The following is a 27,027-nucleotide window of genomic DNA, read 5'->3' on the forward strand; positions in this document are numbered from 1 at the left end:
TTTTATTCTTTTAGATCAATTTTGTATTTTTTATATGCAGACATACAGAACAGAGAAACAAACTGAACAAATTCTCTTTATAATATAAAATCTTTTTAAATTTTGGCCCAAATTTTGTTTGGGCCGGCCATCCATCTTCGTCTGCTCATCCAGTATCAGGTCGCAGGGGGAGTAGCTCCAGCAGGGGACCCAAAACTTCCTTTTCCCAAGTAAAATTAATTAGCACCAGCTTCGGAATCCCAAGGCATTCCCAGGCCAGGTTGGAGATATAATCCCTCCACCTAGTCCTTTGTCTTCCCCAAGGCCTCTTCCCAGCTAGACGTGCCTGGAACACCTCCCTAGGGAGGTGCCCAGGAGGCATCCTTACCAGCTGCCCAAACCACCTCAACTGGCAACATTTATTATTGATTTTATTGGTGCCTTATGAATTAATCTCTTTAAATGAGGCCAAATGAAACATGAATCATTGTCAACATTTATTGTGTACAGTCTTACACAGATCTAAATTCATACAAGTGACAAACTTGCAACAAAAGAAACAAATATCTCCTCTGCCACCAGAGAATGACCTAGCTGTGTTTGGGCCAGTATTGCACTCTGGGTAATGTAGGCATGGTAAAGAGGGTTGGCAGCTGTCAACTCTCAAAACAATGTATAGGGAAATGGGATTAATAAAAATAGAATCAGTTTGTCCTACTCCGTCACTTAATGCTTACATCAGAGCAAATCAATCTGTAGTGCTTGGAAAAAATCTAAATGGGAGGACATACTGTATTTATACACATAAATGCTTTTTACAGAAAAAGATAGTTACAAATTAGTTGGTACACAGGCACATCTGTGGTGTTGCTGTAGTTTTAACTGATAGTCACTGCAACTCATTGTTGGGTTAAATAAATTCATTACAGTGGAGAACTGCAGTTAGATGTACCCTCTTTTGTTTCAGTAGTCTTTATGGCTTCTTTCTCTCACTTTTTAATGGCACCACTACACTACTGGAGGCCATCAACTTAATAAACATTGTGCATGCACATACACACATCTGTGTTTGCATAGAGCCAACACAAAGGATAATGAACGCTGTAAAGTTAAAGTATTGTAGTGGTTAAGAAGGAAATTTTAGAAATATACAAAAATGATCATGTGCAGAAGGGGTTAGTACAGCCTCAAGCATTTCAGGATAAACATCTGTACAGACAAATGGGGGGGGGGGGGGGGGGGTTATATTATATTTGTCCAGGCTCCACACCATCTTATCTCCACAACCAGCTCTTACAAAAGACGCAAATCCACAGAAATGCTATCTGGACATCCACCAAGTCATTAGCCCAAGATGACACTTAACTGACTTCAGCTGCTTCACCAGTGATGTCCAACAAACAGTTTCACGAGTGTCCCGGCCAGCTGTGTATTCATAATGGCAGATCACGGGGAAACAGAGAGGTTCAACAACTGTTTTAAGTGGCACTGGGATCAACTGGAAAAACTGTTGCTGTATAATATGCTTTTTGGGAGGCGAGTGCTCTTCGATGGGAGGTTACATTTCGGGGAGTTGGGGGAGAGAGATGAACGGCTTAGTGGTCAGTTACATAAGACCAAGTGGACCTGCTGGCCGTAGAAGGGGTGGTTGGAGCGCTCTGCTACGGCCCGCCTGGCGATTTCCTCACTATTGAAGGTGACCAAGGCCTCGCCGCTGCACTGGCCGCTGAAGTTGTACAAGATGAGAACGGCGTCTGGCTGGAGCTGCAGAAAGAGAAAGGAACGAAGACAAAACACAACTGAAGACAACATTTGATGCAGCTGCACCATCAAAACACCGGCAAAGCCGAGGATGAACAACGCCCTGGGAAAAGATCATCTTATCAAACCGGTCCAGTTAGGTAGGGAAGAAAAGGAAAGATTAATAGGCAGAACGTAAAGAGAAAAAGCAGAGTACATGCTGTTCCCAGGGTACCTGGAACCCACAAGGTACACCACACAGCAATCATCTGTTAGTCTGCATGCATCCACGCCTTGCATCAAACTTCATTTTGATGCAAAGAAAAATCAGTTTTATCGACATGCAGCTATGAAAAAAGTCACTGATTACGTTAGAAATGAAAGCAGCAAAATCCATTAAGTGTACATGTCAGAGCAGGGGAGAGGCAGACGGCGTCAGCGGGACATTACAATCAGGACGTTCACTGGAAACAAATCGAGGTAGTGAGGTGGGCACTGGTTCCGAAACCATTTTCATGAGGTGGTTTAGTGTGTGGGGGGAGTGGGGGGGGGGGGGGCTGCTGAATCAAGACTGAGTGAAACTGCAGTTTGTATGTTAGCAGTGATACTAAATCAATACTTCTGTTAGCAGAGGCAGAATATGAAAGTATCTAATGCTGTTTTGTTCGGTCCAGTAAGTAGTGCTTGGTCTTTTAACAGGAACCTTTTCGTGAAATATAACCAAATGCTTTAGGGGACAATGTTATGAAAATAAAAAAATAAAAACAATAACTCTTAAATCACTATTTAAAAGCTCAATAGATTATTAAGGTCATATTTCTCTCTGAGGAAGATGCATACAAATGGTTTGTATAGTTTGTAGAGTATGGATGAGCCGACACGTGAATCCTGAGTGACTTAATGGTTTAATTCCTCTCTCAGGTCCATGTTGGAATGAAAACCCTGATCATCTGCATCTGCTGCAGAACACTAGACACAGAATGTACAAAATACCAAGAACATTGTCCTGATATTGCATTACAAACCTTCATTTAACATGTATTTGATAATTAGATTTAGATTTTCATGTCAATAATCATTAATTTCATCTCTTCAATGATTACTTAGAGCCACACTTTCAATACCAAACATCCTGCACAGAGCGGCCGTCGTCTTCTGCAAACATACGACACGCAAATCTTCTGCAGGAGGCGGTCCACGTTGTAAAACTGAACCAATAATCCACATTAAGGAATAAATGGACAGTTTTGACCTGCAGTCACTTCATCAGAGGACACAACAATAAAGCAAACAAATGTCCCCGATATGTTATACATTCTGTGTTATATGTATTATCATGTATTCAACCATTATTTAGGTGTCAGGACTCAGCAGTATAACCGGCGTAGAGGACAGACTTCAGTTAAGAGGCAGATTTGTTTGGGAAGCAGCAAGCCGACATGCCGGGTCAGGAGCTCAGAACTTTGATGGCTAGATTGGGCATTCTGGTTTAGATTAGTCCTGTCAAATTATATTGTGGCTGGCATGTGTGTAATGGCTCATCTGTGATCAATTGTTCTCATGGTAAGAACCTTTGTTTTATTCATTTAAAGTTGTACAAATTGTCTATAGTGAGCACAATACGTTGAAATGTCATGCTCGCCGTATTTAGGAAGCAATGTTTCTGCAAGATGTGTGGATGGCAAAAAAATTCTTTGATTTAGTGAGCTTAGTGAGTGGTAAAACTCACAACCAGCACTGGTTTGGTGATTTGCGGGTTAAAAGAAGCGCCGTCATTTAAAAGTTAAATTAATAGGTTTCGATGTCAAGCAGGCACCTGCTACATGTTTGAATATATTTACTGAAATGATCATGTTTATGTAGCCTAGAGTGTGGCATTTTCAACAAAACGTATCCAAACTTTAACCTTTAACTTGACCACCAATCACCAACTCAGTGCTTATTGGGTAGTTAGATGCTAGTCCATTGCTGCATGTTGTGCGTTAGCATAAACGTATAGATGTTATTTAAGTAAAGGAAATGCCCCCTCTGTCCACTCTGGTTCTTTGGTCTGGCGGCTCCTCTTACCTTGGGGTGAGTGCCTAAAGACAGAGCCATTCTTTAGGCTGAATCAGACTTCGGGCCTGTTCACTCATCTGAACCATGCCGCTGTACTCGTCAGGGGCGTACTACAGATAGCATGATAATGAATGGACAGTCAGGGTGGGAGGCCTCCACATTGAACAGTTTTACACACAAGATGTGTTAGGTACGTATTCTCAAAAAGAATCAGTTTTCTTTTTTTAGGAAGACAAACACACAGAAAAACACGCACACTTCACTTGAACCACACATTTGCGATTAAGCATAGGATTTTGTGGTAAAGGACATCAATACTGTTGTGGGAACTGTTTTCTCAACCAAAGCCAGTGTGAGAGTTGGGTACTGCTGCCAGAAATCCACACTAACTCCCCTTAAGCATACGTTACAGTAGTTGAGCCAACAGTCGGGGCTGGAGTTAGCTTTACAGTTTGCATGTAAAGCTCCCAGAGACAAAGATAAGGGGATGGGAAATTTGTGTGGTAGCTAGAGTAAGAGGAGAGAGAGAGGAGAGAGAGAGGAGAGAGAGCTGCGAGGACGAGCGAGAGAAGGAGAGGAGAGAAGAGAGGAGACGGAGAGAGAGGAGAGAGGAGGGAGAGAGAGAGAGTAGAGGATGAGAGAGAGAGAGGAGAACGAGAGAGGGAGAGAGGAGAGAGAGAGAGAGAGGAGAGAGGAGAGGAGAGAGAGAGAGAGGAGAGAGGAGAGAGAGAGGAGAGAAACTAAATGACATAAGCCATGCCAAAACAACCGCACAAACCCTTACCTCAAACCCCCACCCTTCCTACTCTTCCCTCCCCAATGTGCCAAACTGAAGTACACCTTCATACCTGCTTCAGAGGACTCCACCTAATTTAGACTGGCAGCAGATAAATAGGGTAAGCACAAAGAAAGGAGGACAGTACAAGTGCTGATGTCTTTTGTCTGAATCTTACTGTGGTGCGATTTCGCAATTAAAAAAAAAAGCACCTATTGTAACAGGAAATCTTACTTGGTGCAGGGTGTAGAGCTGAGTATCAGCTCTAGACTTTTACATGTAAGGGTTGCAGGCTGTGTGAAGAGTTTACAATCAACAAAAAAAGCCACACACTGCCTATTGTTATCCTGGTCTTCATTCAAATTTAACGTCATAAAGTGGCAGGTGTAGATGGTTTACTGTAACACTGCACTGGTCCTTCTGGAAAGAAGGTGCCACTTTAAGTGTGTGAGCTTTTTACAAGTAGAGCTAAACTGACTCAGTTAAAATAAAAAATAACTCAATATCTTATTTTCTCTCTGCCAATAAACTTGAGAGGCAACCTCTTGGAGAATATGGCTGCAAATGTACACACTGAGCATCTTTGGGTGGCCCCTACTTACTTGCAAAAACCCATGCACTTTTATATCTGTGTAACATGTGCTGACCTGGTATCCCTGGAAGAAACTGAGAATGTCCTTGACTCCAGTGTTGTAGGGCAGGCCCTGCATCCTGACCAGGGCGCCAGGTTGAGGTAGCACAGAAGAGCCGGCAGCTGCAGCAGGGTGGGGTTGGGCTGCCACTGCTCCTGGTGGAGCTGCAAAGTAGCTAACTGTGGAAGGAGAAACTGGGGGGCTGGAGAGAGAGTATGTCAGGTGAAGGAGGGAAGACATTTAAAAAGGACCAAAGAAGCAAGAAGTTAATGCAGATGGTACAAATATAGGAAGGTGTCAAACGTTTTCAATGACCTAGTAGTTAGCAGTTACTCGTGATGTACTAACCTGGGGTAGTAAGCTGTGTAGTTCATGTTCATATTCATGTACAGATGTGGATGAGGAGGATAGTAGGCCAAAGTGTGAGCAGGGCCGTGTGCGACGGTGTGAGGTGGTCTGGGAGCAGCCAGCAAGGGGGACTGGTAGAGGGCCGCCTCAGAGAGAATGGAAGGTGGGGTGGGGAAGGCAGCGTAGGCCGTGGGTGGAGACAGACCTACAGAAACAACAGAGTCTGGTCATTTACATGTTGTTCTCAGTGCATGCACAGCCCTGCCAGTAGTAAAAAGAAGCATAAAGAACGTAAATTAAAAACTTACATCCACATGGGGATTTCAACAGGCTACAAACTGTACAGAAACAATGTGTCTTGTGTTACACTATACTCCCAGTCAGTATGAGTGAAGACATATTAGAAGTCAGGGTTAAGACTTCAAAATTGCAACAAAGCAATTCTTATGGCAATTCTTACTAAAAAGCAAGCTTGAGCTTGCAAAGGATTATCCAGAGCACACTGAAATACTACATAATAAAAAGGTATCTACTGATTAAGGCAGAATGATAAGCATTATTTAGAGTTGAAAAAAAATAATTTATTGTTCAGACAAAATTAATCCAGTGTTTCCATCTTGCGGATTTTGTAGTGGTGGCCCAACATGGCAACATTACTGCCACCACAGTATCAGACTACAAAAAATGTAATCACGGTTGCCTTTTAAATTATCCTGCCGATATAATACAGGATAATTTGGCTCACATTGCAATTTAACAACAAGTAGAACTGTTCAGAGGTTTTTGGGCCTGTCCAGTTTAAGTCCACATACTGTTGTGTTGATGTAGTTTATTGTCAAAACCTTTGCTTTCTTTGGAGTAGACTATTGAATGAACAGCACCACCAAAAACGTCCCCGCGGTGGGTCCGTAGTGTAGACCTGTTGTAGATGTTAAGTGCCCCATAGTTCCTCAAAAAATTGGTTGTTGTTCAGACAAACTTGCCCCCAATGCTAAAAAAAGTCTAAGTCACTTTTTCCATGAAAAATACCTATGAATAAACACTACCTAGTTACATTTTCTCCAATGTGAGGATTTGACGTTTTCTACCTCTGTTTTAAACTTTGGTCGGGAGAAACAAGAAATTTTAAAAGATGTCATCAGAGATATTTTTGACCATTTTGCCTGTTTACAGACTCAGTTTATAAAAATTGGCAGATTAATCAATAATGAAAATAATAGTTAGCTGCAGCTGTAATTACTATTTTTCAACCTGTGCTTTGTCATAGTTTTGGCCAATATTCCTCTCGCTGCTATCCCCCCCCCCCAGCCGCACATACAGTAAGGTAGAGCAACACATGCAGTCACAAAGGTTAAGAAACAAAACGCTGTTGGTCTAGGTAATAACACTCTTCTTCACTTTTACTTTCAAATAGGTGTTAATACACAGTTAAACTCCCTGGTGGACTTGTCTGAGCGGGTCTAGCAGAGTCTCTGCATGTATCACAGCAAGGAAGCTGATTAGCAGAACACTATGATATTGATGGCAAAACCTCTAAAAACATCACATCAGACTGGAGAGCCTGCCATAAACACCTTCTGAATGCCAGGTCTTTCATTTACAAAGCTTACTGTGTCCTTCAGGCTCTCGTACCTACAATGTAAACACAAATGCCAGTATGGATGTATTTACACGCAAACAGCCACTATCTGTGAGGGCTGTGGGCAGCGGTGGTCTCCCTCAATGTCAACAGAGTGACACACAACACTGCTGACCTTGTGGAGGCTAAAGGGTTTCCAGGTTAGTCAGGGTCAAACTACATGGAAAAAGAAATCACCATGACTTTTCGGGTTAGTAAAAGGCAAACATTTCTCAGGTAACAAATTAATAAATCTAAGATAAAAAGGGTAAAGATTTGTTTATCAATGACCAATAAAAAATAAATACATGCACACAGAAAAGTAAGAACTGAAGGTGTTCCCTAGTGGCTTCCAATCGCAATCTAATCTCCAGCACCTAAAACAGATATGAGTCATAAGAAAGCAAAGTATTGGACCCAGTCCAGTCTCAACTGGCATCATTGTTCTAAAAGGAAGACAGAGACGTAGCTGTCGCACGCACGCACACACAAGTTAACCTACAGGGAAGCTTGCAGGGTGGAGGGGAGAGGCCGCTGCGGTTCAGGGTTCCTCCCATCAGCACAATGCTCATTTCCTCTGTGGAGCACTGGAACACCTCGACATAACGGTCCTTCATGGTCTTTTTATGGCACTTCTGGGCCACCATAAATGACTTGTCAGGTGATTTCATTTGGATGAAAGCATCACCGGAGGGGCGACCCTGCATAGGGGACAGAGGAGGAAACAGACAGTATATATTTGAGCACAAGAAAAAACGCATACATTTCCAACAATTCTAATTCAGTGGCTTTTTTACTGAAGATATGGCATAATGGATTTGGTAAAAGTTGGTGAAGGATAGGGCTGGGTTTTCAAGTCATAATCTGTCATTCAGTAGTTTGAGATCAGCTTTTGGTTTTATAAAAAAAAAAAAAAAAAAAAAAGTAACATTGATATATCTGGGATTATCACTGCTCAATTTATGACTATAATGCTGTAATTCATGTGTTGGTTGGAAAGTTTAAACATTGACGTGGGACTTTGAAGAGAACAATCTGTAGGGCAAATGATAATTATAAAACAGTAAAGTAGACTCCTAAGTTTCTTCTTTTCATTGTAGTTATTGCTATACATTAACAATATCATAATGTAGATTTAATCAAATGCCTTAATTGCTCAGACTTGATCGGCCTTGCAATGTTTTGTTTTACTATAGTGATTTCTGATAAAGAGAGTTGAGTGTGAAGGGGGATGACCTTTAACATGGTTTTAAGGCATAAAGCTTTACAGTTACAAAGGCTTGCAAAAGTATTCATACCCCCTTAACCTTTCCACATTTTGTAACGTTACAACACCAAATGTAAACGTATTTCATTGGGAAATTATGTGATAGATTACTGATACCCCTAAATAATTTTATCTCAATATAAATACTGTTCTGTGAAGGCCTCAGAGGTTTGTTAGAGTGAACATTAGTGAACAAACCCATGAAGCCCAAGGAACATACCAGACAGGTCAGGGATAAAGATGTGGAGAAGTTTAAAGCAGGGTTAGGTTATCAAAAAATATTTGAACAAGCTTTGAACATCTCACGGAGCACTGTTCAATCCATCATTCAAAAATGAAAAGAGTATGGCGCAACTGCAAACCTACCAAGACATCCGTCCACCTAAACTGACAAGCCGGGCAAGGACAGCACTGACACAGAAGCAGCCAAGAGGCCCATGGTAACTCTGGAGGAGCTGCAGAGATCCAGAGCTCAGGTGGGAGAGACCAAAACAAAGTTGTTGGCCTAAATGCAAAACACTATGTGTGGCGGAAAACCAACACTGCACATTACCCTGAACTGACCATCCCCACCGTGAAACATGGTGGTGGCAGCATCACGCTGTAGGGATGCTTTTCTTCAGCAGGGACAGGGAAGCTGGCCAGAGTTGATGGGAAGATAGATGGAACCAAATACAGGGCAATCTTAGAAGAAAACAGAGCCTGCAAAAGACTGGGGCGGAGGTTCACCATCCAGCAGACAACAACCCTAACCATACAGCCAGAGCTACAGTGGAATGGTTTCAATCAAAGCATATTCATGTGTTAGAATGGCCCAATCAAAGTCCAGACCTAAATCCAATTGTGAATCTCTGGCAAGACTTTCCATCCAATCTGACTGAGCCTGAGCTATTTTGCAAAGAAGAATGGGCCAACTCGTCAGTCTCTAAATGTGTAAAGCTGGAAAAAACGTGATCCAATTGCAGCAAGGGGTAGTTCTACAAAGTACTGACTCAGGGAAGCTCAATAGTTTTGCACGCCACAATTTTTAGTTTTTATTTGTAAACAAAACACAAAAAAAACACAAAGTTAGATTTTTTACAACAATCCGATAAGTTCAGGAAATTACAATTTTACTGTAATGCAGACTTTAAAACCAGGAAAAGACAACACTAATACCATATTACAATATCCAAAATCTAAGACGATATCTAGTCTCATATCACGATATTGATATAATATCGATATAATGTCCAGCTCTAATCCCAATGAAATAAATTTATGTTTTTGGTTATAATGTGAGAAATTGTAGAAAAGTTCAAGGGGTGTGAATACTTGTGCAAGCCTCTGTAAGTGCCTGAGCCCACCACTCTCCACCAGTCTGACCTGTTGGTTGAGGACCATGTGGACTCCGTGTGGTTTGATGTCAACTGTGTGCTCTCCCATGAACTCCAGGATATCTTCAATGCCGGCAGTGTAGGGCAGACCACGAAGGCGGACACAGTCGCGAGTGCTGCTGGCCGCTTGAAGGTATGGAGGTGTGGCAAGGGCCGAGACAGACACGATGGGTGAAGGGGGCAGTGTAGAGATCAGAGGTGTGGACATGTATCGGTTTAGGACCTGGAAAACAAACAAGACGATAAAAATTCATTACTGCTCGTTTCTGCAAATGCTTGAAATCTCCTACAGTAACACACTATTCTCTACAGAGGAAACCCGGCATTGTCAGTAAGTGCTTTGCATGTGCAATTTAAGACACAATAAAAAAAAAAATGTACACAGAAAAAAAAAAAAAAAAATTTGAATTTTTCAAAAGATTGAATCTGGTATGGTCACTTGTTAACGTTTCACAATCAACAGGAACAAGCTGAAGATCAAAAGGTTCTCGGGTAAGAACAATGTACATATACAATGCAATAACATACATGTTATTTCAAATAGGCAAATTCAACAAACATCCGATTTATCAAAAGTCTTGATTGACATCATATACTTTTAATACTATGTTTTTCTTCATTGTAATCACATCAGTTATTTATTAACCTTTACCATGAGGACTGCTATCAAGCATGAAAGGAAGCATTTTTTTTAAATGATTCACAAAAGGCTTTGTGAAAAGTGCTCTTTATTTGTAAGAAAATAAAATGCATGGATTTGTTTAAATATTTATCATGATTAGTTTGTTATGTTTCTCCATCTACTTCCAAGGAATGACATGCATGTGTCTGAAATAGAAAACCCTCATATGAACATTTGTAATAATATTTAGAAACAGACATTTCTGTAATTCCACAATGTAAACCTAAATGTATTAGGCATCTTGCCCAGAGGAGGTCAAAACTAATCTTCTAAAAATGACCACCTCCTGTTCCATACAACACCTATGGCCTCTGTATTTTTTACATTACATCTTTTTAAATCCTTTAATAAAGTATGTTGGCACATCTCACCAGCAGTAGTCTCAATAATATGACATACATGTTGTTCACATAATAACAAAAATTAGAGTTTAAAGATTTCCTCAGCCTATACAACTGAAAGAATTTACCTGTTGCACCTCGGCCGCAGTACTCCGAAACAGCTCGATATACCGCTTCCCCAGGATCTGCTTGTGCTTCTTCAGGGCATTCTGGGCATACTCTTCACAAGAGAAGAGCACAAAGGCATCGCCAGTGGGCCGTCCATCAGGGTACTTGACAAAGAGCAGACCCTCTGCACCATCTGTAACTGGGCTCTCAGGACCAAGGAAGGACAGCACTTCCTGGGGTGTTGCAATAAATGGCAAGCCCCGCATACGAATAATCACTTGGTTCTCTTTGGACAGGAACTGGGCCACCTCGTTAGATGTACCTAGAGTCAAGAGGACAGCAATGAAACCCCTGGCATCATACAACCATTCAAGTGACACTCGAACAAGGTTTATGTGTCTTAATGTGTTAGACAGCAAAGCAGCAGAAACTTGTATAAAACCTCTGTTCTTAGAAAATGTCAGTTACTCTATTGCTCATTTCAATTGTGGTGTTGCTCAAGGGTCCATTCTTGGTCCCCTGTTTTCTACATACATGATCAATCAGAACCATAGTGTCTCCCATCATTGTTATGCAGATGACATTGTGTTATACATCCCTTTTTCAGTCCAGTAACTCCAATAGCTTAGATAACCTCCTTGCCTGCTGCAATGATGTCAAGTGCTGGATGTTGCAAAACTTTTTTTTAAATTGTAATGAGGATTAAACCAAGATCATACTCACTGATCCAATAAACTCTCCCAGCAAGTTTGGTTCCCTCACAAAAAAATATGAAGCCGACTGCTAGAAAGTTTAGCAAATGCAAAATCTTTGCAAAATGCAAGTTTTATTGGGATTTATTGACCCCTATAACCCTGGGCTTTCCCTTAGATAGTTGGATGCAGCTCTGCTGGTTGTTCCAAGATCCCAGCTTGTGACCAAAGGTGACCGGGCCTTTGCTGTCATAGTTCTTAAGACTGTTGAACACTGCTTACTTAAATCAAACACGTCACATCATTAGCATCTTATAAATCCCTCCTTAAAACTTTTTAAAGGAAAAGCGTCTGAATATGTATTTGTTGTTGGGTATTATCATCCCTCCTTGTCATTTATAAAAAGATATATATTTTCGTATTTTATTTCATTGTTGTTCCTGGTTTTTATCAGCTATTTTTTTCTGAAAAACACTTTGTTACCCTGTTAAGAAAATTGCTATAGAAAAAAAGTTTATCATAAAAACAAAAGTAGTTCTTAATCACAAAATTAAAAAGGTATTCTTACAGGAAAGATGGCTGGTTTGCAACCAAAGTGTTCACCGGTCCCAACCAGCTGAACTACTGCGGATTTTTCACACGGCTTTATTCACTGACCCTCATTACACAATCCCCTGCGTTTGGTTTCCAGTTTATGGGTCTGTACTCTGCTGCAGTTCAAGAAGAACTCAGTTTGGGGTGAGACGAAGAGGAAACTAAGAATATGTTAGCTTATATGACCAAGAAAACAGGGGCTGTAAGAACGAATCGCCTCATCCTATCTCACAGTCAACCCTTAAATTTGTAAGTAACCCCACCTCTTGTGTACTGTTGTTAAGCCAACTGACCTAATGTCAGAGGAGTTTGCACATGCAGGACATTTGTTAACAGTCCCTTGTACATTTACAATGACCTTTGTTTAACCTATGTGGCTGTTTTTGCTATGCAGAAAGTTCACATGAGAAGCAACAAATTAAACTACATGTCCAGACAGATTAAATAACATTTTGATGACCTATCATGAAGGTAATAAACATTGTGGATATAAAGTTCAGTGCCTTAGACCCATATTTATAGTGTGTATTGTATGGTAAAAGGTGAAATCTCAAAATGCTGTATATTCCTCAAAATGATGTATATTGATAAATGCAGCTGTGTCAGGTCTGCTTGAATTATTAGTTTAAAGTCCAATGTGCTATCAATCTGTACTGATCTTAACTCATTTGAGTAAAGTCCACAGTCAGACTGGCAACCACTGTAAGTTATCTGCTCTGTGTGACTGTGTTTCTTTGTCTGCTATCTCAGTCCTGTGTTACTGGTGCCTGTTGCTCTATGGTCCAGAGGCTCCGGGCCCTGCCTTTGTCTCTTCACACCCCCTTTGTATCAGCACTGAGCTAGTCCTTTCACTGGCCGTCAGCCTCCTCTCCCTCAGGGGAGTGCAGCTTGAGGCAGAACTGAACAGGTGAGCTGCTGTTTGCTGTTGCAGAGAGTGAATGTTCTCTTCAAAGGGTTGGACTGGGGATGAGGAAGGGATGGGGGGGGGCAGTGGGAAAAGCTCCTCACAAAGCGTCTTTCATTAGTCCAAGATAAGCTGCTGGAGAGTTACTAGGATGAGGTAAAGACATAGGTAATAGGAGAGAGAGCCGGAGCGCAAATGAGATCCCCTATTTTACGGTCTCTAAAGAGCTGCTCTTTTACAGATGTGGTCTTGTTTTTCTTCAAAGATGTGGGAAAGCCATGAAATAAAAGTCTACCTCACACAGAAAGCCTTTCACTAGGACTCCTCAAACAAACATGATGAGAAGAGAGAGAGGGAAAAAAAAAAAAAAAAAAAAATTCTGAAATCTGACCTCCAGCAATCTTGAGGAATTCCTCTCCTGTGGCCTTGTAGACCTGAGAAAACAAGAAGAAAACTAGATTTAGCCATAACAAACATATAATTGTTGTTTAGTTTAGATGACATTTTACAACTACCTTGGGTTTAGTGTTCAGCTGAGCATCATTTAAAAACCTACAAACTAAACAGTACGACTGGACAAGAATGAAGGAGCTGAATCTAACCTCGATGTAGCGGTTACCCATGTGGTGCTTGTGGCGTTCCAGGGCTAGGTCCCGGTGTTCTGAGTTGATGAAACGAACTAAGGCCTCACCGTTCCTCCTGCCTTGAGCATTAAGACACAAGGCCACGCCACCCCTGAAACACAGGTGCACAGACACTTTCATGGGTACGGACACAGTTAATGATATGGACTAACACTAATCTTGGAGGTTGAATGGCCTTTAAAAGAACATTTTATATGATCTACAGAAATTTTCGAATCTGATTTTGCAATCAATGGAAAAAGTGAGAGCACCAGCTGTTTTAAAAAAAGAAAAGAAAAATCAAACCCCCCACACCCTAACAGTTGAAGTTTAAATAAAGGTTGGAATATGTCCATAAAATCCAACATACTTGGCAATACTGAGGCCTTTAAAGAAGCGAGCAATGTCTTGGTCTGAAGACTGCCATGGAAGCCCCCGCGCTCTGATCACTGTCTCACTGTCAACTGGCTCTGTCTTGCTGCTGAAAAGAGAGGAAAAAAAAACAAACATTGACATTCTGACTATATTTACAAAGAAAGAATAATTACAGCAGATTATTAAAAAACATCCCTGCAGATGACTATAGCTTGAGGAAATACACCATCTCTTGTGTCAAATATAAAGAGATTGTCTATAGATTGCAGACACAGAGGCCACTCACAGTAAGTGCTTAACATAGTAAAACACTCATGATTAAATGTCAGGGGGTTGTCAAGGTGACAGGCTTCTAACTGTCTGAGAGCAACAGGATTTGGTGTTCTGCTACTAGATAGCCAGGTAAGCACTTGATGGCAAAGTTGGACAGCTTTAATGACACACTTGTGGTTTCCTTGTTGCTGTATTCAATGCTAAGGGCCAGAAGTCTGAGAAATGAATATGGCTAAAGGGGGGTTGCCGGTCTGTAAACAACAGACGAACAGGTGTGGTAGGAACAAAGATGGAGTGAGATACATGTACATCTATTGAAAAGTTAATACATACCATGTGCCGGAATCAAACTTGTACTTCACTGTTTCAACACAGGAGAACTTGTGGTCTAAAAAAATAAATAAATAAAAAAAAAATTAAATTGTATGATTGACTGTGTTGTTGCAACTCTAAGAATCAAAACAATGCCCTTTCTTTTCTGTAGTGAACAGGTTTACCCTGCCAAGCAATGTGTGCTTTAAGCACTCTGCATTCCTTTTACTTCTCACACCCAAAGCTGTTATTAAGAGGATAAAGCCAAAGGCGACTGCCACAGTAAAGATAGAAGTTGTCTTATTAAAATTTGATTTATTTGCAGTGAAACATATCAGGAGTCATCTTACATCCACCCATACAGCAGTAAACCGTCTAATGTAGTTTAAAACAGTAAAGTACAAGCATTTCTGGCTTGTTAATTAGCAATAATATAATCAAGACCTTCTTCAGTGATCAAACTACCACACCTTCTAGTTAAAAGTGTTCTCTCTCTGAATATTTGGGCTATGTTTCAGTGTCATACAATTAAAAAGATGTAATGCGATGGTGGTACAATGCAAAAAATTTAGTCTAACGGTCACAATGCTGATATTATAAACCCAAGCCATCAGATAGTCAAGGGTTAATGCATACCAGTGACTGTTTTCAAACATGCCACTGCATTGGTGTTCATATATGTGTATATTGTTTTAATTTTTTTAACATCTAAGTTAATGTCTGATCATTTTAGTTACAAGGGTGGAAGTAACTTACTGTGGGGCTCAGCCAGGATGTGAAGTGTCAACTGCACCATGCTGCTCACCTCCCTCACCCCTATCGACTGCTCTGACACAGCAGGAAGACCAACATCTACACACACAGTTAAGGACACTGACTAGTTTAATTGGCCTGTTATTTTGAATTTGTTGACGTGTCATGCTGCAAGGATCTGGTTCTTTGTTTTACATCAGTAAACCTAAAGTGGATTTCCAATGAAAAGCCTATATACACACTCAGTAAATACAGTTCTATACATAATCTAAAGAACAGTTCTGCAAACATTTACAAACTTCCTTGCACCTTCCCTGAAATCTACAGCTAAAGAAGTTTTCATTAATATGATTACTAGCAAAGGATACATTCCAACATGGAGGCAAGAGTGAGCTTTTGTAAGGGGCTGGCATTGGGGCAACATTTGTAAAACTCCCTCCTTATGTCCACAAATGAAAAGAAACATTCAGGAAGGACAAGATTCTGAAAAGAAAAAGACAAAAAAATGATTTAGTAAGACATAAGACACACTAGGAAGCTAGCAGCAGACAAAGATTTAAAAAGAATTCAAAAGAAAAGGTTATGCTGACACCATCTTGCATCAGAGGTATAACCAGGAACACAAAAAGGAGAAAATAATCATAATATAAAAGAAATTACTACACACACACACACACACACACACACACACACACACACACACACACACACACACACACACACACACACACACACACACACACACACACACACACACACCACACACACACACACACACACACACACACACACACACACACACACACACACACACACACACACACACCCCACACACACACACACACACACACACACACACACACACACACACACACACACAACACAACACACACACACACACACAACACACACCTTTTTGGAAGCTTCGGGGTGGAGGGCCTGTCGGATGACAAGGGGACTGTTGACGCAAAGTGTGAAAGAGCTTCTGCTGAGGCATTTCACTTCTGATGACACTGACTGCTGGAACTGAGTAATAAAGCAAAGAAGGAGAAAATAAAAGAATAATTTAAAATGTGTACCTATCACAGGAAAGTGGGACTGTCAATATAAAATGTCAATTCCTGAAAATGTCTATTTCGGATTGTTTCACTCCCATTAATTTACAAACATTATGTGACTTCATAATAAATGGGTAAAATATGGTTCTAGTATCTACTGTGCAAACACTTTCCACAATGTGAAAGTGATAATTATATAGTGTACTATCTTAAAGGAAGACAAGTGCAGGTGCTGTTGCGTTTGACTGTGGCCACATTTCCACCTGGTATTATAATCTGTTCTGAGCTGTATGTATGCATGCATGCATGCATGCATGTATGTATGTATGCATGCATGCATGTATGTATGTATGTATGTATGTATGTATGTATGTATGTATGTATGTATGTATGTATGTATGTATGTATGTGTTCTAACCTGCCAGGTGGAATGTGTCTCCAAATGCGTTTTGAGTGATCACTTGTAAATGGATCCCTTTCCCCACTTTATATGCAAAAATGTTTGCATATAGGCTAGTTGTGTGTGAGTGAATGTGTGTATATGTACATATTTCAGTTATTACTCTCAAATAAATCATACATTAGAAGTGTGCAATAACATAACATTAAAAATACAGCCAAAATAAGGAGGTCTACTGATTTTTGTAGTTTCTAACTTTATCTCTGTTGTTTGAAGTTTAGTTTCTATATTGGCTTATTAGGTGCCCAGATAACCCAGTTGGTAGACCGGCCCCCACATACAGAAGTTTACTCCTCGATGCAGTGGGCCTGGGTTCGATTCCGAGCTGCGGCCCTTTTCTGCATGTCATTCCCCCCCATCTCTCTCCCCTTTCATTTCTTCAGCTGTCCTGTCAAAGGCTTAAAAAGCCCAAAAAAGTAATATACATGTTTTATTTTACATTTCTTGTCCAATTATAGGGGTTGGGTTATGTTACTGCTGATGAGGAACCAACATTTCCTGCTTTTGGTGACACAGCTAAAAGAGTGTGGTAACACGTGGCCTAAACCACAAAATGTGGTCTAGGTGATCGGATAGCAATGTGCTCTAGGTGCGTTGATTCCCACCTATACCTATAGCTGTCCACTTGTGAACAGATCCTTCAGATCCGATTTTAATATCAGGTGGATAAGTGGGTTTGTGTGTTTGGTTTTCATTGGGAACGAGGCTTGTCTAACAGGTTTCAGTGTTTGCCTAGCAAGGGAGGGAGCAGACAAAAGAGAGGAATGATCACACAACTAAATACCAGCATCACAGTTTTCTAGCACGACCAACAGACACAGCCAGACAAGATGAAAAACAACCCAAAACAAGTCTAACCTGCCTGCCTCCACTTCACGTAAACCCTAATTAACCAACACCCAATCCTAGATACCAGCAACTCCCACATTAGTACATGTTTATTTATAACTACCAAATTCAATGAGCCCCATTCTGTGTGTTGTGTCAACCTGTTGTTGGCAGCATTTAACAGTCTACAAAGGTCACCACTTAAAACACACATGTCAGAGGACTGCATTTTTGAGAATGTTTTACATTACTTGTTTGTCAGCAGGATTACGGAAAAACTATTCGCCCGACTTTCATAAAACTTAGTGTAGCGTAGGCCTTTGCACAACTATTACATTTTGGAGAGGATCCAAATCACAGGGCATATACACAAAGGTTCACTTTCGTTAATGCGAGATAGGGCATAGCATTGGCGGATGCTTGCACTCTGGGAGTGCCCTTCTAGTTTTGTTATGATTTTAGATAATTAATCTTCAAGGGCAGCCACATTTTATTTTTGTAGGCTGAACCCTTTGCTAAGCAGCTATAAAAAGATATTTGGAAAGGATGTAGGGACCATAACAGGGGTATCTGTAGTATCTCATACATAGGTTCCAACCCAGAATACTTTGCATAATTTCTCAAGTCCTATCGACTTGAATGCCGCTTGTATTCATTTGCTACTCAATGTTACCATGCAAGGGACTATCTTTTCCCTCTTCATAAAGTTATTTTTTCCCTTCTTATTCCCTGAACCCTCAAAGTTACCCATGTAATTGCAAAACTTAGACCATCTGGGTGTGAGAAAAACCCAATGACTGACTAGTTTTACATGGCCAATGGCCATTTATGACTGATCTTCAGACTGTGAGAGAGTATTAGAGGTGCATGTTGAAGCATGTTCCATAAAGTCAGAGAAATACAGAGCTATTTGGCAACGAGTACCAGCTGCTGACAAGGGAACAATGCTTCGGGGATAGATTAAGGGGGTTTTAGGGTGGCTGGACAGAAACCTGAAAGAATCAATGATCTGAGAAAAATAAAACAGCAAGAGCCCATGAACACAAGCAAACAAGTAAAAGTTCACTGGTCATTAAAATTACAAATTTATTTTCAAAAATTTTTTTGTAAGTTCTCTTTGCCATTGTGCAATACGGAGTAAAAGAAAGACATGGACTGTTATTACCATTCTTTCAACTACGCCCCTTAGCCTCTTACACTGTAAATGTTTCTGCAATTTTCGGGGTCAGGGTCATGTGAAATTAGGAGTTGCTGGAGTATTTTCAAAAATTATCAAGCTCAGACAAGCTCAAGACCCTGTTTCTAATGTTTTTGCCATGGCTCATTTGAGAAGGAAAGCACCACAAAGTTCTTAGATATGATGGTTTTAGATTGGGCATTTAAGTGTTTCACATTAGCTGCAGAAGGTCCATGTGCTAGAAGTGGGAAGCTCTAAACTCTAAAAGCTCTAAAACTGTTAGCTGACAAACCGCATGAAAGGGATATATTATGTTGTCTGATAATTAATTACACACACACACGATTGGGTCAAACAAATATGGACCGTATAGATGTCTTTCACATCGTGTAAGAGCTATTATGTGAATGTTGGCGTGGTGGCACGGATCAGATACAGTAGTTATTAATTAATATATCCGCCATAGTTACACAACAGGATAATTGGATGAGAAATGCGCTGTTCTGACTTTCATTCAAGTCCCAGACTTAAATGACTTCTTAATTGAGGGCGGTTACGATAAGCTGTATGTGAAAACAACAGGTTAAGTTAACCACAATATTTTGACTAATGTAAAGGTAGAACCCAGAAACAATTTGTGAAACAATGTACACAGAGGAAAAATCTACTGCAAGGAATTTAATTATTCTACACAAAATATAAAGTGATATAATTAACTCTTCATATCTACCTTCACTTACATTTTTGGATTAAGTCTTGTTCACTTAGCATATTACATTGCTACGGTAAACAAACTCTCCTGACCACTGTATCAACATACCACCTCAACAGCATACCTTGTATTACAGCCTTTGGTGGAGCTGCAATTGTTAACTTCGCTGTTACTTCATAAAGTAAGTAGCAAACAAGAAGTTTAAAAAAAAAAAAAAAAATACAGTTTTGGAATTTAAAGTCCCTAGATTTCGATTCCCTCATTCATTAAATGTGCAAATTCTCCTGAAGTCACATGTACAATTTTCACTGTAGGGAGATTATTTTTCTCCTATATGAAGAATGTTGATAGTCTAAACTATGATACTCCAAAATTGAGTAATTACTCCATCCGCACATTTAAAGCAGAGCCGCATTGCATAATGTCATGATTACAGTGATAACAGTGGTAATGTTTGCTCATAGCTGTGCATGCAGCTCCGCCTTGGCCAATTACTAAAGCCGGATTACTGAGAAATAACCAAATGCTTTTGATGACGTAGCGGCACTCCCGCTACCTTTCCCCACTGTGTCAAAAAAAAGTTTAAATTGAGCAAACAAGCTAAACAGAAGACAAATCTCACACTGACAGATGTGTAGAAGCAACCGGCTATTGAGCCAAACTCATGAACAGACTACAGAGGGGAAAAAAAGAACATAGAAAAAGTTCAGAGTGCTTCCACCTTAAATCAGATAATTTTTTAAAAAATTAAAATGATTGGGCTATTAATGTACAATGTGTGAAATCAAACAACCACCCATTTATTCATGTTTCACTTTATACTAATATTGTCCGTATAATCTTTGCAACTTTCAGCCAATAGCCATGCCAATAAACATCCAGCTGTACTACTTAAATGTTGTTGTTTTTTTATTATTATTATTTCAACAATACAATAATTGTTATCCTGCCTTACTGGCAAGCTTGGCTCTGTTATCTATTTTAACTCATGTCACACTTTCTATATGATAATTCCCTCTCAAAAAAGGAAGAAAGAAAGCCATTTATTTTAGCTCAAATTCAAAAATCAACATCTGTTTCTCCAAAATTTTAAGATCCACACATAACCAAATTTATCTGAAACCAACTTTCGCTCTCACTCCCCCCCCCTTCTGGAAAGCCTTTCCACAGATGAGGGGGAGGAAGTGGCCTTTGAACATGGTCCTATCACAATTTGCTCTCCAGGTTAACTGGATTGTTTGTATGCAGAGGTGAGGTGGGGTGGTGGTGGCTGAAACAAATTCCGATAAGAGCTGCAGGGAGTGTTGGGGCTGTTTTAACTGTTTGAAAGGCACCTAAAAAGCAAACACCATGCCACCACAGAACATCCGCATGTCTCATAATACAAGAGGTGGCCGCTGCTTGCATTCAGAATGATTCTAACTGGGCAAAAATCCACACAGATAATCATGTAAATAAGCCAGTTTCGAAGAAAGTTTTTACATAGTGAACACGTGCACCACAAGAACATGCACAGGAAAATCACTGACAGTGGACTGAGATGAGAAAAAAAAGAATAGAAAAAGTCCCAACTGAAATAAAAGTCTAAAACTGAAAAAAAAAAAGTTTCCAGTGTGTAAAATTCCCAAACATGCACACAGAAAAAGGAAAAGTGTGTCAATCTCTTCAAGCTGCTGTGTCATATACAGTATACTATGTTTTCTGTTATTAGCCACATCTTTAACACATTTACAAAGTTACACGAGTGCAACCATGATTCTGAAGTAATTAGATGACTGCAGTATATTCTCCTCCAGTAATTTTCTGTCTTAAGTCGGATTTCCCCAAAAAATTTGCTGTCTTGTGTGAATGTAACAGTTATTGTGGCACCAGGCACAAAACATCAACATTCTTTTAAAAATCTTCCTTTTATAAAAAGCCAATCATTTTGACACTTTGGTCTTAGAAGTCTTGGGACACACCCAAGAATACATCCCCGAGGGACTGGGCTCATACAAATCAGAGTGATTTTTGCATGTGATCTTTGTGCAGCTTTTTTTCCCGTAGTGTTAAAATCCAGCTTGTGGGAATCCTTCTTAGATGTGATTCATCAAGTTGTCTATGTCACAATATAGCCACCTTTGTAAGCCAGCCCCTAATTCTTAATTTCACTCACTGCTGAAGCCAGTAGTCACCATTTCTGTCTGTGGTCTAAAACAGTTGGAAAACGGTGTCACAACAACAACAACAACGTGTGTGAGGTCTCACATCATGTGCAGCTCCCTACAGGCCGTGACATGCTGTCAGTGTCCCAGACTAAATCCAAGCCTGTACAGTCAGCAGCAGCTTGACAACAGCTAAACCATATATCAGCCTACTCCCAGGAACTGAACTGCAGAGTTAACACACGCAAGCACACACGAGTACCAGCATGAAGGTTTGGTCGATAAGTCGACTAATCGGTCGTTTTGATTTTAGTTGACTAATATCAACTTAGTCGATTAGTTATTTTATAGTTTTATGCTGAATCGCTTATTCCCAAGAAATGTATGAACACATCTCTGAAAACCTGGACAACTAAAAGACAATATTCAAAGTAGTGCTTTAGCATAGTCGGACCATCACCAGACCAAGCTTAATCTTTTAAGATTGAACATTAGTCTAGGGAGTCTGCTCTGTATTTTCTACCGCACAAGAGGCGTGATCAACGGGCATAGTTCAAATTACTGTAAGCTATTGGATAGTCCTTTAACCAATCAGAACAACAATCCCGGTGATGTAGCAGCGACAGCGTCATCAACAGTTTGCTGTGCTTTGGAGGCCGCTTTGTTGAATGTAAACAAAAAGCTGCTTGGTCGCTCCGCTATCGTTATTGTGTTAAACCTATGATTGGTCCCCAGAAAATTGTAACGAAAGAGGGATAGATAAATGTTCGGGTTTCCAGCCTGAGGTGCAGGAAAAAATAAAATCGCCGGCAGATCGGGCTGGGTTTACCCAGTCTAGCTTTAGCATGATTCTTTGTGGAGAATTAGTTTCCAATGTTATGGAGTTTAGCTGGCAAAAATTTCCACAGCCTTCCCTCAGACCACCAATAAAAAGGCAGGTGCTTGTTTTCCTCGATCATTGAATAAGATGAAATGGACTGCTCCATCTTAAAAAAAAAAAAATTCTTCTTTATTGCAGTTCTATACTAATAAAAAAAAAATTAATTTCCTTTACTTCCCTTAATCAAAATGGATCAAACTAATCTTAGAATGACCAATAGAGAAAGAAAGTAACCGGTGAGAGAAAAGTATGAAAAGAACGAGCTGTTTACTTGGGTTAATATTTGAAGGTTCAGCACACAAACTAACTGACAGTGGAGCTGAATTCGTACCTGGTCTGTATGAGGCATACATTACTTCAGCATTTGGACCAAACTTCCATGACATTTTAAGTGTTTAAGCTAGTGATATAACCCCAGCAGCATCATTGCTAACCCCAGAAAAAAAATGTAAAGAAAACAACCCATTTTCATTTGATTACCCCAACCAACCAAGCTGCTTGTGAATACGTGGTATTTAGACCACAGCAGCACTAAATACCAACCCAAACACCCTGGTCCAGCATGATAATGAGAGGTTTTTAAACTATGACATACTGGAGGGCAGTAAAGATGTAGCCAGTGCAAACAAACACTGCGCAGATGAGTTAGGCAACAAGCATTTTTGTCGACGCACACCTCCTGACAGGGAGGAACCAGAAAGCAAATTCATGTCAAGAAGTGCCATGCTATAGATGAAGCCTAAGATCTGAAAGTCTCCTCTCCTGTCTGTCCTGCAGCCTAAAACAGAGGTGCGGTCCCATGTAAACATTCCGCCTTCCAGATGTCTGCAGCAGGGCCAAGACAAGACTAGACCTGCGACTCCTCCTCATCGTCCGATGCCTCGGGCTCTGCCTATCCTAGCCCTTTAGCTTCAACCAACCGTCAGCAAAGTTAAACTGTCAGGGCAAAGCCAATGACATATCTTAACCAGGTGAAAGACCCCTTTTTTTTTTATTTTTTTTTTTTTAATTTCATCAGGGAAATTTGACACTCCTTACATGAACTTACAGCTCAATGACGGATCAGGTTTGTCATGTCCCATCTTGCTCTGGGTCTTGCTAACCTGTCAGAGATAAGTTGCTTCGGTTTAATTGGCTTCTGAATTTCTAATAATTTTGCTGATGGCATAGAGATTTTATGAGCTTTTGCTGTAGTTTTCATTAATTCAGCACTCCAGTGAGAGTTTTCAAACATGAAATAAAACCGAGCACCAGGACCTTTAAGGCCTATTTCATATGGAAAGAGATTGTTGGGTCACGGCTCGCCAAGTAAGTAGGGACCGGAGGGTGGGGCTGGTTCAGGACCAGGAATGGAGCGTGGACTAGTAGCTGGAGAGGTGCCAGTTCAACTCCGGAGCACTGCCAAGGTGCCCTTAAGCCAGGGACCAAACCTTCCCAACGGCTCTAACTATGGCAGCCCCATCCCTCCGACATCTCTCTACAAAAACAATGGATGTTTATAGGTCTTGTGTGTGCATGTGTGTGTAATTTGGGCCTGTGTGTGTAACAACAGAGTAAAATGCTTCTTAAATATTCCTTATGTGGAGATGCACCTCACATTTAAGTGACCAGTGGGACTCACCTGTTGCAAAACTTTGTCCAGGGGCTCAGCTTTAACGATGTCCTGCACAGTCAGCCCTGTCTCCTCTTTACACTGGTCTGTCAGCTCTAAAGTGTCTGGCTTGACAAGACATCTATGAAGCTTCCCGACCTGTAAATGGATTTAGCGGTTTATGGCGCAGAACACAGCGTAAAACTAAATGCAGCTAGTTCATGGCAAATTATAGACTTTAACACCCACATTCAGAAAAATGAACTCTTACAAAAGTCAAACAAACAATTGACAATGTAGTTGCAAAAAGCCCTTAATTGTCAATAAAGCATTGTTTAGCCTATATCAAGAAGCTGACATGCCAAACCAAAAGGGTGTGTTTTTCTCCATGCAATGAGGTGAAACTACGGTCCTCGCCTGCTTGTTAAATTTTGGTCGCACACCTGTAAAAGGTGAGCTAACGAGACGGCTGAACGGAGGATTGATGTAGCGTTAGCTAGCATGCTGCGGACGGTCTGAGAGAGCACACCATGTTGATTTAAATGTCAAACATACTGTTTCACTACAGGTAGACAATATGCCACAAACACTTTGGGTACATAAGAAACCGTACAACGAACGAACGGGTCAGAAAGGTCCGTACCTTTTTCTCATGTAGATCCACAATTTGCCACACCAAGAGAATTATTTCCCTCTCATCCGAACCCAGTTTACCCCCATTTGCACCAGCTGTTGCCCCAAAGAACACCACCAGAGTATCACTGTGCGAAGCCATCAGGGACCACAAGGGTAAAAACTACAATTAAAGCAAAGATTAAAATAAAAAATAACACGAGGGTTCACCTTTTTCCAAGTGATAAGAAGAGCGAACAAAAGGGCTGAAACTCAATTGAGGTAAACGCAGAGAGAAAAAGGGGGGAGATTATTTTCAGAGGAGCCACGAAAGAGTTTGCGTTCAGAGACTCTACCTGTTGAAGTACTTGAGTGTATTCTATCCAGAGATACTGGTTTAACTGGTAAAGAAGGGTGGAAATCCGTTTTTCTTTCACACGAACTCCATAACAACCCTTGCAGTTTTTTTTCCTCCTCTCCTTTCTATTTTTTTCTGAGTTACCTGTGTGGCTCGACCTCTGCGCGAGGAGAGCTCCACAGACGTCGCCTATTGGCTGGTTTGGAAAGGTGAGGGCGGGAGGCTGGGGTGAGTGCTGTAATCATATTGGTCAGATCATTTGAATCAGGAAGTAGTCTGACAAAACAGGGCTGTTCCTCCATGAGGTATGTTGGATAGTAAAACGTAAACGAACAGTGCTAAATGCAGAACACTATCTCGTAACCCTGCCAACGTAGAGCTACTTTTGAACGTTTATGTTTTAAAAGGTTGTTTTTTTTCCCCATTAACAATTGTTTTATACGTGTGCTGATAATACATTTGAATCAAATAATAGGCTCCAAAATGTGAGCTGGAGTAAATTTTAAAAACTTTTTTTTTTATTAAAGAGTTCAGGCAATATGGAAGCATACTGGAGACGAAGCATTTGTGTAGCCTGTTGATATTTGTTGTCTGTTTTATAGGGTCCCTCAGATTGTATGTAAGCCTCATGGCTCATTCAGTGCAATGTGCTGCAAACCACTAGCCTACTTTCTTGAATTCTAAACTACTAGGCTACTCTGGTAGAAAACAGTCGGAAACAAACCATTTCTTTTATTTAGTTTTCTCTGATTCTAATACAGATGTAAACAAGCTACACATGCACCATATCATGCCAATATTAACTAAATGTTTGAAGTTGTGATTGCTATAGTGCCATCATTATGATGATATTCCCTCATTTCTTGCTGGGGAGCTGCGAGCTCCGTTCCTGCTGTTGTGTTTTTGTTAGGTCTCCCCCCTCCCCGTCCTTCCTCTCTGTGTACTTTTAAAAAAATTATTTCTTTGGTCCTGGGACGCGTTTCTATGTCCCAGTGTATTGTTTGTTAATTGTTTAAATATAAATAAAACAATAAAAATATTAGATTCAAAAAGTGTCCACGAAAATTATTATTTGGTAAGGTAAAGGTAAAAGAGAATGCCAAAGAAAGGAGAAAACAAACCAACACATAGACATACATGAAAATAGAGAGGCATAGGGAACAAATAAAGAACAATGAAATTAGCCTGTACATAATGGAAAGTAACATATTATTCATTGTTTCTTACATGTTTTAAAATATGTCATCCTTAGTAATCCTCTAAAAAGCAATGCTGCTGTGTGCTGCTTCACACTCCCACTGTGATTTGGAATAACTTTCCAAATCATAACCATTATTTTTTCTTTTTCTGGTTAGACATACAGTATGAAGAGAAACACTTTTTTTGTGTAGCTATACTTTTATCTATGAGCAGCTTCCATATTGAAATAAAATCCGGCACTTTAAAAGAGCAACAACATACAATAGAGTTTTTTTTAAAACTTCACAGGTCCTTACTGGCCTGCTGGAGTTTTCACCCAATCTTTGGCCTGGTTCCCAGAATGCCATGTCTTATTGCTTTTGACACTCCCATCTTGCTTGCTATGGGCCAGTAGACTGTAGTGATATCAAGGCTTTCTGTCTCTTTAACTCCTTTTGCTCATTTAAATCCCCTTAATCTCAAGAGTAATTCTCAGTTTCTGCTTCCTCTTGTGACATCATTCTTTTCAGCTGAACCTTCTGATTAGTTGCTGGACACCTTGTGAAACACTTCAACTG

General features: G+C 40.4%; 1 protein-coding gene across 4 annotated transcripts; it reads right to left on the reverse strand.

The window, feature by feature from the left end:
* Positions 1 to 463: 463 nt before the first annotated feature.
* Positions 464 to 25,440, reverse strand: esrp2 (epithelial splicing regulatory protein 2). Of its 4 annotated transcripts, none has more exons than XM_032520993.1 (16): positions 24,944 to 25,262; positions 24,331 to 24,459; positions 16,363 to 16,476; positions 15,819 to 15,933; positions 15,454 to 15,549; positions 14,719 to 14,773; positions 14,108 to 14,218; positions 13,717 to 13,849; positions 13,506 to 13,548; positions 10,945 to 11,246; positions 9,783 to 10,016; positions 7,653 to 7,851; positions 5,533 to 5,737; positions 5,200 to 5,386; positions 3,787 to 3,887; positions 464 to 1,743 (listed from the first exon to the last, which is right to left on the reverse strand). In XM_032520993.1, the coding sequence occupies exons 1-15, from the start codon at positions 25,073 to 25,075 to the stop codon at positions 3,801 to 3,803; spliced, it is 2,142 nt and encodes a 713-aa protein (XP_032376884.1). In that variant the 5' UTR covers positions 25,076 to 25,262; the 3' UTR covers positions 464 to 1,743; positions 3,787 to 3,800. The 4 variants fall into 4 exon arrangements, with proteins under 4 accessions (XP_032376884.1, XP_032376873.1, XP_032376855.1 ...); XM_032520974.1 differs by lacking the exon at positions 3,787 to 3,887 and adding an exon at positions 25,269 to 25,440 and having other exon boundaries at positions 1,582 to 1,743; positions 24,944 to 25,096; XM_032520982.1 differs by lacking the exon at positions 3,787 to 3,887 and having other exon boundaries at positions 14,108 to 14,215.
* Positions 25,441 to 27,027: the final 1,587 nt, after the last annotated feature.

Source organism: Etheostoma spectabile, chromosome 1 (assembly GCF_008692095.1).
Source record: "Etheostoma spectabile isolate EspeVRDwgs_2016 chromosome 1, UIUC_Espe_1.0, whole genome shotgun sequence".
Taxonomy (NCBI): Eukaryota; Metazoa; Chordata; class Actinopteri; order Perciformes; family Percidae; genus Etheostoma; species Etheostoma spectabile.

Bases quoted from the DNA above. Each gene is read 5' to 3' on its own strand.
- esrp2 (XM_032520964.1), bottom strand. From the start codon at position 25,075: ATGGCTTCGCACAGTGATACTCTGGTGGTGTTCTTTGGGGCAACAGCT. The intron at 16,477-24,330 runs GTGAGTCCCACT...TTTATTACTCAG, and splicing joins TGGACAAAGTTTTGCAACAG to TTCCAGCAGTCAGTGTCATC. The intron at 14,219-14,718 runs GTATGTATTAAC...CTCTCTTTTCAG, and splicing joins AAGTTTGATTCCGGCACATG to CAGCAAGACAGAGCCAGTTG.